The 12,284-nt window shown below is 46.0% G+C and overlaps 4 protein-coding genes across 4 annotated transcripts; 1 reads left to right on the top strand and 3 right to left on the bottom strand.

Annotated features, from left to right (window-relative positions):
- Positions 1-1,710, bottom strand: LOC128310053 (uncharacterized). The gene is made up of 2 exons (XM_053046591.1): positions 1,576-1,710; positions 1-1,506 (listed from the first exon to the last, which is right to left on the bottom strand). Exons 1-2 carry the CDS (start codon positions 1,708-1,710, stop codon positions 1-3), a joined length of 1,641 nt encoding a protein of 546 aa, XP_052902551.1.
- A 326-nt stretch (positions 1,711-2,036) lies between these two features.
- LOC128309878 (uncharacterized) lies at positions 2,037-4,055 on the bottom strand. Its single transcript, XM_053046367.1, has 2 exons — positions 3,930-4,055; positions 2,037-3,856 (listed from the first exon to the last, which is right to left on the bottom strand). Exons 1-2 carry the CDS (start codon positions 4,053-4,055, stop codon positions 2,366-2,368), a joined length of 1,617 nt encoding a protein of 538 aa, XP_052902327.1. The 3' UTR covers positions 2,037-2,365.
- Positions 4,056-7,478: 3,423 nt separating this feature from the next.
- LOC128310042 (uncharacterized) lies at positions 7,479-9,185 on the bottom strand. Its single transcript, XM_053046580.1, has one exon. The coding sequence runs from the start codon at positions 9,183-9,185 to the stop codon at positions 7,479-7,481; it is 1,707 nt and encodes a 568-aa protein (XP_052902540.1).
- A 578-nt stretch (positions 9,186-9,763) lies between these two features.
- On the top strand, positions 9,764-11,836 carry LOC128296700 (luciferin 4-monooxygenase-like). Its single transcript, XM_053032167.1, has 3 exons — positions 9,764-10,101; positions 10,184-10,391; positions 10,479-11,836. The coding sequence occupies exons 1-3, from the start codon at positions 9,973-9,975 to the stop codon at positions 11,774-11,776; spliced, it is 1,635 nt and encodes a 544-aa protein (XP_052888127.1). The 5' UTR covers positions 9,764-9,972; the 3' UTR covers positions 11,777-11,836.
- The last annotated feature ends 448 nt before the right edge of the window (positions 11,837-12,284 follow it).

Genomic DNA, 12,284 nt, shown 5'->3' with positions numbered 1-12,284 from the left:
TTACAGTTTCGATTTTTGCTGTTGCAAAGCATCGCGAAGCTGACGGCGCAATATCTTCCCACTGCCGGTTTTGGGTATCTCGTCCACAAAGTACACACCCCCGCGAAGATGCTTTTGGGGTGACAATTTGGAAGCGACACAGTGGATCACTTCCTGTTCAGTGACTTCTTTGCCCGGTTGGATGACAACGAAAGCCGCCGGAAGTTCTCCGGCGGTTTCGTCCGGAACCCCAACTACTGCACAGTCACGTATGCTTGGATGGCTAAGCAGCACATCCTCCAGTTCGGCCGGTGGCACCTGGAATCCTTTGTACTTGATCAGATCTTTAATGCGATCGACAATGTAGAAGTCTTGCTCCTCGTCGTAATATCCAATATCTCCGGTGTGCAGCCAACCAACGGCATCGATCATTTCAGACGTTGCTTGATCGTTGTGGAGATAGCCTTTCATCACCAGTGGACCCTTGATGCAGATCTCACCGATCTGGTTCGGACCCAGCGCTCCACCCATTTCTAGATCAACCACCTTCACGTAGGTGGTTTTATGTACCTTGCCCACGGAACCAACCTTATCGTCTGTGCGCGATATAACCCCAAGGGAAGTTTCGCTCATACCATATCCGGTGCGGATCGTCTGCACATTTGGCAGACGAGACCGGACCAGTTCTTCTATCTCCCGGCTGAGTGGGGCAGCACCGCACAGAACAGCATACAGTGAGCTCAAATCGTAACTGTCCACTAGCGGACTCTTGGCCAGAAAGACGACAAGCGGTGGCACGAGACTTGCCATGGTAATGCGATGATCTTGAATAGTGCGCAGAAACAAGTTCGGCTCGAAATGGGACAACACCACCATGGGCACTTTGTTGAGGCAGCTGTTAAGCGACAGCATAAAACCAAACACGTGGTAGAACGGAAGCAGACCAAGCACACGCAACGGTACGGGTAGTTCGGTGTAGCGTGGATCTTCCGCCTGGTACGCCATCACGATCATCACATTGTGGTGCGTCAGTTGTACCGCTTTCGGGAGTCCTGTCGTCCCGGACGACATCACCATCACGGCGACTTGACGTTTGAGCGGAACGGGTTGTGGCGTGAAACTGCGCATATTGCTGACCGGGCTGTTATCGAAGAAATCACTCAGCAGGGCTACACCACGCGATGGACGTTCCTTGCCGAGCGAAACGAGCAGTTTTACCGATGGCAGAGCACTACGCAGAGCGACGATCTTTCGCAGTGGTACTTCGGACGCAAACAGAGCGATCGGTTTGGTCAGCTGCAGTACGTGTTGCAACTCGGATGGGCTGTAGCTATAGTTGATAGGTAGCACAGTACCGCCCAGCATAATCGTTGCGAACGTAATGACGGGGAAGTGGATGCTGTTTTCACTGCAAATTCCAACCACGCTGTTACGCTTTATGCCGAGCCGATGGAAGCGATTGGCCAGCTTGAGTGCGCGGGCTAGAATCTGATGGTATGTAAGCGTTTCCCCCGAAACAGCATCCACCTGTTATCGAGAAGGTCGAGAGTTTGTGGTTGAATTGGAATTTTAAAACAATCGAGATGTTAAATTTACCAGTGCCACCGCGTCTCCATTGCGAAGCAGCCGCTTTACGACCAGCTCGCCTAAAGAGTTACAATCAGCCTCGATGCTGTTACGCAGATTGCCACCGTACAGCACAAAACGCTCGGATGCTGCCTGCTGCTCCATACCGGCTATCAATTGTGTCTGAACGGCAAAACTGCTTCGCATGGAGTAGCCGGTGTTTGGGAGATAGTGATGGGTCCACAAGATACTTTTGCAAAAAAACAGACACACCGAACAATTTTCTTCATGTTAGTGAGTTTGTGGCGAATGTTATCAAGTAGTACGAAAATATGTTTCGTGCAGCGTGCCGGAGATAAGAAGGCTGCTTTATTTTCAAGATAACAAAAGCATATCGTTTGTTAGCATTCGTTAGCATTTGCAGTAGATCATAGGTGGTATTATGAAACAGGTTCAATTTATTAACCCCTAATAAATCCCCAATTGTGCCTATCTAAACAATCTCTATCGAATTAATTACATGTATAGTGTGTTCGTACACTGAATGCCGTCCACAGTCTTTTTAGCGTGCCCGTTTTTTTCACTGAATCACTGCTGGGATCTCTCCAATAATCTGGCCAAAAATGCGTCCAATGAACCAGCAGTTATTCGTTATCTCCCGGGGGTCGCTATTCAACTAGCGGCTCTACGTTGATGGTTCGTTATCGCCGTGGCGATACAATTGTTTATTTGCTTCTCGTACCATGTCCCCACCATTTGTTGACCTACGCTTACGATTATGATCCAGTTTTATCAGCATGACGTATCACTTTCGCTTGATTTAGAGCTTCGCCTTCGGGAAGAGGGCAACCAGGTCGCGGCGTAAAATTTTCCCACTGGCCGTTTTGGGTATTTCGTGCACGAAACGAACACCGCCGTGCAGCTGCTTCTGCTTGGACAATCGTTCGGCGACGTACTGTACCACCTCCGTTTCGGTGAGGTTAACGCCCGGCTGCAGCACCACAAACGCTGCTGGAAGCTGCCCGGCGGACACATCCGGCCGTCCCACCACGGCACAGTCTTTGATGCTCGGATGCGTCAGCAGTAGAGCTTCCACCTCGGCCGGTGGCACCTGGAATCCCTTGTACTTGATGAGATCCTTTATGCGATCGACGATGTAGAAGTTCTCGTCCTCATCGAAATAGCCAGTGTCACCGGTATGCAGCCAACCGTCACGATCGATCATAGCGCGCGTTTCACGTTCATTGTTCAGGTAACCCTTCATCACCAGCGGTCCCTTGACGCAGATTTCCCCCGTCTCGTGTGGACCGAGCGTACGACCCGTCTTCACATCGACCACCTTCAGCCAGCTCAGCTTGTTTACCTGGCCGACACTGCCGTGCACATCCGAGGCCCGCGTCGTAACACCGAGCGATGTTTCGCTCAGCCCATACCCGACGAGTATCATCTGCAGGTTCGGCAAACGCTTCATGACGGCCAGCTCGAGCTCTTTGCTGAGCGGGGCTGCTCCACAGCCGAGAAACACGAGCGAACTCAGATCGTACTTGTCGACCAGCGGGTGCTTTGCGAGGAATACCATCAGCGGTGGGGCAAGGGACGCGATCGTCACCCGGTACTTCTGTATCGTGGACAGGAATAGCGTCGGTTCGAATCGGGGCAGCGATACCAACAGTCTCCGGTTGATGAGCGAGTGCAACAGGACCATGTAACCGTACACGTGAAAGAAGGGCAGCAGTCCCAGTCCGATCTGTTCGAACGGGATGACGTTGGAATTTTCGCGCATGTACCCCAGCACACACATGACGTTGTAGTGCGTTAGCTGGACTGCCTTTGGAAGACCGGTAGTACCGGAGGATAGTATCATCAAGCCCACTTGTTCGTGAAGCTGCACCGGTTGCGGAGTGAAGCTAATGTACTGAGCCCGGTTCCGATCGAACAGTTCCCGGAACAGCGTCACCTTCGGGTGCGGTTTCTTGTCACCGAACAGTACGGTTAATTTTATGGAAGGCACGTTCCTGAGCAGCGGTTGCAGGGTGGCCATAGCCAGGGGCGACGCGAAGATGGCACGCGGTTGAGTCTGCTTCAGCACATGCGCCAACTCCGTAGCGGTGTAGCCAGGGTTGAGCAGAAGCGGTATCGCTCGCATATACGTTGCCGCAAACGTCACGATCGGCATCTCGATACGGTTCTCGCACATCACAGCCACCACCGTATCTTTCTTGATGCCCAACCGATGGAACCGGTTTGCCAGCCGAACGGACCGTTCCAGTACATCGGCGAACGTAAACTTTTCGTCTGTCACGCCATCGATCTACGCAATACAGATAGGAAGCTGTTACGAGCATTTGCATCGAATGCTTCTTCGCTACTCCGCCGGTACTTACGAATGTTACTCCGTCTCCGTTCTCCTTTAGACGCTTGATGATCAATTCACCGAGCGATCGACAGCCAGCTTCGATCGGTTCTTCCAACGGTCCCCCATAGAACACGTACTTCTCGTCGTTGCTCATGCTGTCCGGTTCAGTGCGTTGGAACGGTTCACGCAACACTATTATGAATGCATCGCTTGTGGCACTTGTTTAGCTGTGCCGATAACAAACGCCAAGCTTGAAGATGTGTACGTAAGTCAACGAACAGCGTTTATGTGGTGGTGTGCATATTTAACGCACTTTTTCGTAGGCCGTCTATGCTGTTGCACAGAAGCTCGTCCATAAAAGGGGTAACGAAATGAAAAACAAATTTTTATTACTATTTTAAAGTTTGAAACATGATTTAACATGATTTATTGCCATTTATTTATGAGTTATCCTTAGTTTGTTAAATTAGTTTTAGGAAATTAAAATACACAGGTAAATTAGGTACATACACAGTGAATAAACAGTAGCGTTCTTGGATTATTTCACAACAATATTTGTTTTTCCTGTTCGGGTTCGGTGATACGGATATAATTTAGCCATACCCTACGTGATTTTAAATTGAATTTATCCAATATTTTGATCCAATTTAATTTATGAATTAAGGTACTCATGAGTGTAATCTTGGATATTATTAGTTCTGTAGTTTGAAGATTGAATGAATTTTTACATTACATTTACATTACTGTTTTACATTAGTTAAAAGATGTGTTATTTCGGTTTTCATTTAGAAATGACTTATGTTTACTTCTGGTTGAACTAGCTTATCCAAAGTGGCGGTATCGGTGTCAAGTTGTCAGCCTATTCACGAACTTTGCAACGTTTCTTAAACGTACAGTTCTTATATGTTCGCCTTATCATTTCGGCTTCTCTATACCTTTTCTTCCAAGATAGTACATAAAACACAACAAATTCACACACGAAAATAAGTGCAGCTAGCAGCCATTGCAGTACAATGCAGATGAAAATTGGTTTCAGAGTATCAGCCTGAACAATCTCTTGTTTGACGATAGACATATTTCTGATGATGGCATTCCATTTTCTGTCATACGATGCTTTAATCATTCTTCGCCAGTGTTGTTGCAGTCCTGCCTCATGCACATATCGTCGGAATTTGGTGAATTTCTGCTGAAATAGACTTGTTTTGCGAAAGTAGAAAAATGGAATTATTTCGCCTAGTGTTTCCTGCAGCTCAACGTAAAGGTGTTTTCCATTGCTGGGGTCAATATTAACGACATCCTTCAGAATCAACTTCAGTCCTACGTGATTGACTAACAGACCTTTGTCCTTTACTTCCAACGATCGATCGTTTGACAACAACATTAACTCACCCAACTGGTCACGAAATTGGGCTGGGTCGTATAAGTTAGTGTTGACGATTACCTGACAACTTCTACGACGCAGATCTGCAATCGTTCTCGGGTCTGGCAAGGTAGGTGTATCGATCATATACGACATAAATTTGGTTTCGTAGCCACACTTGAGTTGAAAGAACAGTATAATCAATGATGCAGCAAACAGTTTTTCAAAGCGACTAGTAAATCGTAGATTCTTCTTCTCTATACCCATGAGGGCAAGAAAAAGTAAATCATTGTGAATAACGTTCGGCATAAGGTAACAAATCAAATAAACGACGAAGCATATAATTAGTAAGGATATCCATGCGAAGGTCTGGAAGGGTTTCAGCAGGATTTTAGCGAAAGTCAATGGTTTTCCCTTAGGAGCGAAAATAACAAGCTTGTCTATTTCAATTGTGTCCACCAATTGGGGAGTAATCGCTCGAAAATTGATCCGATTCGCGAAGAAGAGAGCATTCGATTGTGATAGACATTGCATAAACCATTGATTTTCGTCACACTCCAGTTCTTGAAATATTGGTGTAATGCTGAACCTTTCGAAGAACAGTTTGAACAGCTTAGCGTCTTCTCCTTCGGCATCTCCTTCAACAGGATTGCTAAACACGTCCTTTACGAAGCTAACGATCGTAGAGTTCACTTTCAATTCCTTTAGGCGATTGTACAGCAATGTTTGCGGATGAGGAAACGCAGCATGTGGTAAGATCCTTAGCGGAGCGTAGTTGAATGTGAAAATGTGATTTTGGTTGGTAGGAATCATCACCAAATTAGCAACTCCGTGCACCAGAAAATGTTCAGCAACAACAGGCACCAGCACTGGATTCGTTAGTTTGAACAGTACGATCACAACTACCTGGTCTGGTATTGCATCAAGCCAGTTGTCTAAATGAGGCAAATTCACGTCGTCGTTCAATGTTTCGACAAAGATGGTAACCATGTTGGGCGTAAGGTACGACGCGTTGTAAGGTGTGAATAGATCCACCTGCATCAGAAGGAGATCATCGTGAGCAAACAGCATTTGGGCCAGTGTGTTTTGTAGAAATACGGGCAAGAATTCTAAGCTGTATTGAAGTAACCAGCAGACGAACGTTCCAGCGTATTGATCCTTGATGAAGTGAGTCACGTTTGTCACATATTGCACAACGTCGATCGAACGATTAACGTTGACAGCCTGTACCGAGGAAATAGCAGTGATAACCAAGAACGTTCTGATCGAAAGGTTCATGTTGTACTGGTAACGCATGCCATGTTAGGCAGTTTTATTGTGCTACAATACAGAATGTACTTTTAATTGTTTTTGATTAGCAATCGATGTGAAAGTCAAATAATTAAAAACACTTTAATGACTGCATGCTTATTGGTGGCTAGATAATACTAATGGTATTATGCTGTAAAACGTAACCGTAGAGCGTAACCACCAACGTTTAAAAAGGTCAAGTGATGAACTTCCTTCAGAAGGAGAATATTGTGAGCAAATTAAAAATAGCTCCGTAGAAATTCGGGCAAGAATCTAAAGCTTGACTAAGCACTTGCTGACGAGCTATCAAGTATCAGGTACTACTAGTACTGGTATTACTATAATCTTGAAGAGCTGACATGTCTGGATTTGCTTTAATTTATAATTACTTGTAGACTAGCAATACAAATACTGTTTTGATACATATGGAACAGTTTTTAACGAATGCTCATTTATTTTTATTACAATGTATATGTGGTAAATTTCAATCCTGCTTGAGGAACCTAGAACAATCTGGTACAACGGTTTCTTGCAAAGGGTCGCAAAAACTGACTTATTTTTTTCAAATGACTAGGCTTTGATGTTACTGGGAGTTAAATTGGTTCATTGGATTAAGGTCCGGGTTGCTGGATAAGATAACATGTTTTACTAGTGTAGTCATAAAAGTTCCCGAACGACAATTTTTGTATTTTTTCCAGCCTCCAGATATGCCTATTTATTCATTTCGTCTGATTCAATTTCTTATCCAGTTCATTCATTACGGTTTTCATCGTATTCAGCGAGCATTGGGTAGCATTTATTATCTGAAAGCACGCTAAAAGTAAAAGAAAATTTAGGCATATTAATCCTGAACACGCTTCTTTAAATCTTACAACAACATTTATTATGGTATATGAAATAGAACCAGGGCAGCCTGCAGGACAAATACTAGCGCTGTCTAGCGCAATATTTAATTTGAAGTATGAAAACACAATTTTCAATAACAAACACTAGCATCGATGCACTCCAAACGATCAACAGCAATGTAAATATGGGTGAAATTTTATCCCACTTTAAGATGTTACTTTCGCGATCAATCATGCTGTGGTAGGCTAAATTTTGTTTGCGCGTGAAATACAACAATAACTCCTGTCTCCAATGACGCTGGAGGCCTGCTTCAAACGCCAGCCGTCGAAATCTGGCGAACCGGTGAGCAAATATAGATTTCTCTCGAAACAAGTAGAAAGCCATACTTTCCCAAACGGTTTGCTTCAACAGGACGTGTCGAGGTCGATTGGTAAAATGATCGTTGTTCGTAACATCCTTTGACAGGAGCTCCAACGAATTGAGGTTACTCAAATATGCCTTGTTTTCCAGCGCTGCATACTTGCTAGCTGATCTAAAAGCCATACCATTAACGTTCATTTTGAAATTTTCAATGTCTATCTTTCTCGAGTCATACAATACTTCTACATCGGTAGTAAGGAAATCCGCAACACTTTCTGGGCTTTGCTGGACCGGTCGGTTTATCATGCTCGCGATAATGATTGTTTCGTAGACGCACATCAGCTGGAAAAACAGTACGATCAAAGCGATCGCGAACAATTTTTCGCACAGACCACTCAAGCGCAACTTACGTTTTTCCCAGCCGAATAGCGCGACCAGGATCAGATTGTTCTGGAACAGTGTGGGAATGAAATGGTGTGCGAGGTAAAACAATATGCACAAAATGGCCACGAATATCCACACGCCCATGTCGAAAGGCAATGCAAAGATTTCCATGATGGTAAGAAGTCGACCGCTTGGAACAAATAAACCGTACTTGTTCATTTCGATCGCATCGATCAGCAAACCCGAGTACCAGAACGGCATAAAGCGATTCACAAATATAACAATGTCCTGTTGGTTGTTCAAGCATTGCACATAAGAGTCCCACAGTTTACAGTCCATTTCGTTCATATTTAGCTGCACACCAAGCGTTTGGAAGAATAGTTTAAACAGCTGGATATCTTCTCCGGGAATGGCATCTTCGAATGGGTAAGTGTATATGTCTTTAATGTATGCCGCAGATATTTCGCCCACCTTTAATGCACCTAACCGATCGTATAGAATGGTTTCGGGGGATGGATATCCCGTGTGTACAATCGCTTGCGGTGGCGTGCTATGAAACGTGTACATTAAATCCTCATTTACGGCGATCATGATGAAGTTGAGTATGGCATGCGTTTCGAAGGTGTTTGCAATTGGCACTACTAACTCGCCGAATGTGTGCATGAACAATAGTATCACGAAGCAAACGACGGGAATCCCTTGAAGCCAGGTGTTGATATTATCCACATCAAGGTCCTCGTCCAGTACATCGAGCGTAATGGCGACCATGTTTGGTACACGGTACGTAGAGTTGTGGATGGTGGTGTGATCAGCTTGCAGAATCGTTACTCGTTCATCTACGGAAAGTCCTCTGATCAAAGAGTTATACAGCTGTTCTGCAGATTGTGTACGGCTGAACTGAAGCAACCAACAGATGAATGTCCCTGTACGGCGTGCGGCAAGAGCGTGAGTCACATTCGTTACGTAGTGAATAACTTTCTTTTCTCTACGAGCTGCCTCGGCGAGATGGTAGAAACAAAAACTTAAACACCACAAAAGTTTCATGGTGAAACGCGCTTGAGATTGATGCGGATCGTCTAGAATGGTTCATGCGGAAGTAGTAGATTTTGTAGGATTTTTCATGTTCTGCATTTTATGTTTGATCAGTATGATTTCACAAAATTGTTTGCAGCATTGCTCAAGGGAATACTAGGAACATTGAAGCTATAGTTTGTGATTTGATGAAAAACGGCCTGACCGTTGGGTTGCAAAGAAGTTGTAACTGTTGGTAAGCAAATGAAAACAATTTATTTATAATTTGTTTGGAATTGGAATAGCAATGGTCAACGTAAATCATAAATTTGTGCTGTGCACGTTTAAATTATAAAAGGCATAGACTGCGTGTACGCTAAGGGTAAATGTTATTTACATGAAATTTAGTTCTTACTTCGATGTTCCTCATTATTTTAGAGTAATTTAAACTTTTTCTGTACTACATGAATCCCATAGTGCAACCAAGTTTCAGTTCGCACCAACACCATAACGCGATTCGCCGGTCGGTTCTCTATCTTGCCTTTAATGCGGCTCACGCAGGTGTTTTCCGCGCCATTCGTCACGCAACGTTCGCGCGTTCGAAACCGGTTTCCGAGCGGTGGTTCCGCTGACAGTTCGAGTGTTTTTTTGTTTTGCTTTGGCTATCTCAACCCGGCCCGCTGGTGAAACCTTTGCTTGCCCTCCGCCGGTCCAAAGGGCAGACAGTCGATCGTTGTCAGGGTTTTCGGTGTTGTTTACGTGTCCACGCGGTTTTGGCTGTACGCAGCTGAGTGCACTAAAGTGTTCCGGGGAAACGGCAATGCATACGAAGGAGGATGACCAGTACGTTCTGTACGGTGGACCCGACCCAACTGACCTGGACCAGTACGGTTCGCTGGGGGAGGTTATTGTAGAGGAGCTGAAACTGCGCCCGTCAAACATCGGTTTGGTACTGTCAACATCACGCAAGCGATTCATCCATGTTGTATGTGTTACTATAAAACATATGAATTATTTCAATTTGTTTGTAGATCGATCCGGTTTCGCTGGAAGAGCTCACCTACAGTCAGATATTGGAACGATCGGCACGCCTCGCCTTGGGTCTGTCAAAGATCGGCATCAAGCGCACGGACAATGTAGCAATATTTAGCCAAAACAGCCTGGAGTACTGCATCACGATGTTTGGCAGTATTTTCGTCGGTGCTCCATTGGCCCTGCTGAATCCGGCCTACGTAGAAGGTAGGCAGAAGTTGTAATCAGCTGGTTGCACTCGCTTATCGTATGTTACCAGGTGATTGATAAGAAAATAATCGTACTTTCTCGTAGGGGAGCTAAAGCACGCGATTGAGCTGGCCAGTCCGAAGCTAATTTTTATATCACCCGATGTACTGGAGAAACTGATGCAGACGCTTCGTGGGATGGTTGGACCAAAACCACGCGTCGTACTGTACGGAGAGCATCCTGCAGCTAGCCAATACCCCGAACTGATACCCTTCACCAGTCTGCTCCACAATGGACCAATCGAGTTGGAAACCTATCGACCGGAATCGGTGAATAAGGTTGGACATGTAGCGCTGATCGTCTTATCATCTGGCACGACTGGACTGCCCAAGGGAGTGGAGTTAACGCATCAGAGCATCATTGCTACGATTTCCCACTCGAAAGAATCGGCCAAGATTGTGGAACTGCCCGACCAGCTGGTGGCGCTGGCAGTGACACCGTTGTTCCATGTGGTGGCCGGTGTCGGTTTGCTCAACATGGTCACGAACAACTGCCGCTGTGTGGTGATGCCCCGTTTCGACCCGCACCTGTTTCTCAGCTGCATCGAGAAGTATCAGGTAAACCTCATGACACTCGTGCCTCCGCTGATGGTGTTTCTGGCCAAACACCCGATGGTGGACAACTACAACCTTTCGACACTCATGACGCTGTTCTGTGGAGCGGCCCCGCTGAGCAAGGAGATCGAGGATCAGGTACGGGAACGGCTTGGTGTTGCATTCATACGGCAGGGATACGGCATGAGCGAAACCACGCTAGGCGTGCTGATGCAGGACGGTTATGAGAACAAGGCCGGCAGCGTAGGCAAAGTGCGCATGGGTCAATGGGTGAAGGTGATCGATACGGAGACGGGGCGCGCCCTGGGACCAAACCAACGCGGTGAGCTCTGCTTGAAGGGTTCGCTAATAATGAAAGGGTACGTGGGCAAGGAGCAGGCCATCGATGCGGACGGTTGGCTGCACACCGGTGACATCGCGTACTACGATGACGATCACGAGTTTTTCATAGTGGATCGCATTAAGGAGCTGATAAAGTACAAAGGTTTCCAGGTGCCGCCGGCCGAGCTGGAAGCGATACTGCTGGAACATCCAAAGATTGCCGATGCCGCTGTTATCGGCGTGCCGGACGAGCGTGCCGGTGAGTTGCCGCTCGCGTTCGTGGTGAAAGAGCACGGTGAACAGTTGTCGGAGCAGGAGGTGAAGGACTTCGTTGCCGGCAAGGTGTCCGAGCAGAAGCGCCTGTACGGTGGAGTTCGATTTATCGAAGAGATTCCAAAGACGGCGAGCGGTAAAATACTGCGCCGGGAGCTAAGGGACCTGGTGAAGAATACCAAATCGAAGCTGTGAAGATCGTATCTAGTCTTGGTGGGCTTGGTGTTTGAATTTTGTATTATTTTTTTTGATAAAATAAAGAAACGTACGGGAACATTTTGAAGGTTACGGACAAATGCTTGTGTCCAGTTGGTATTTCTGAGTTGCTTATTCTCCATAGCAAAAAAAAGAGTCAACATCTAGAAGCGTGTCATGGAAATTTGTCAACCGTAAAGAATTAATTGCCCTTGGGTACCGGGCAAGGCTGTATGAAGCTATAATGTTGTGCTATTTTTTTAATTTCAAAAAACGACACAACACAACCGTTGGAAACGCTTAGCGTCCACGAATGGAAGCAATTAATACGGTAAAATCGTGCATAAATGTTGTTGCTGCTAAATAGCTTATCCCCGCCGAGTCAAATGATAAACTTGACCAAGTTGGACATCAGTAAAAAAATGTACCGTCTCAGTGTCACTTCATTTGTTTCTCGTCCACCCGAGGGGCTATCGGTGTGTGCGTTGTGGTGGTGAATGGTAATGTT

Source organism: Anopheles moucheti, chromosome 2 (assembly GCF_943734755.1).
Source record: "Anopheles moucheti chromosome 2, idAnoMoucSN_F20_07, whole genome shotgun sequence".
NCBI lineage: Eukaryota > Metazoa > Arthropoda > Insecta > Diptera > Culicidae > Anopheles > Anopheles moucheti.
This window is presented reverse-complemented; position numbering and strand designations above follow the sequence as displayed.

What these genes read in the sequence shown, in the direction of transcription:
- LOC128310053 (XM_053046591.1), bottom strand. Translation starts at nt 1,710, where the DNA reads ATGGAGCAGCAGGCAGCATCCGAGCGTTTTGTGCTGTACGGTGGCAAT. An exon ending in ATGGAGACGCGGTGGCACTG is followed by an intron (nt 1,507 to 1,575) that starts GTAAATTTAACA and finishes TCTCGATAACAG; the next exon opens with GTGGATGCTGTTTCGGGGGA.
- LOC128309878 (XM_053046367.1), bottom strand. Translation starts at nt 4,055, where the DNA reads ATGAGCAACGACGAGAAGTACGTGTTCTATGGGGGACCGTTGGAAGAA. An exon ending in ACGGAGACGGAGTAACATTC is followed by an intron (nt 3,857 to 3,929) that starts GTAAGTACCGGC and finishes TGTATTGCGTAG; the next exon opens with ATCGATGGCGTGACAGACGA.
- LOC128310042 (XM_053046580.1), bottom strand. Translation starts at nt 9,185, where the DNA reads ATGAAACTTTTGTGGTGTTTAAGTTTTTGTTTCTACCATCTCGCCGAG.
- LOC128296700 (XM_053032167.1), top strand. Translation starts at nt 9,973, where the DNA reads ATGCATACGAAGGAGGATGACCAGTACGTTCTGTACGGTGGACCCGAC. An exon ending in GCCCGTCAAACATCGGTTTG is followed by an intron (nt 10,102 to 10,183) that starts GTACTGTCAACA and finishes ATTTGTTTGTAG; the next exon opens with ATCGATCCGGTTTCGCTGGA. An exon ending in GAATCCGGCCTACGTAGAAG is followed by an intron (nt 10,392 to 10,478) that starts GTAGGCAGAAGT and finishes ACTTTCTCGTAG; the next exon opens with GGGAGCTAAAGCACGCGATT.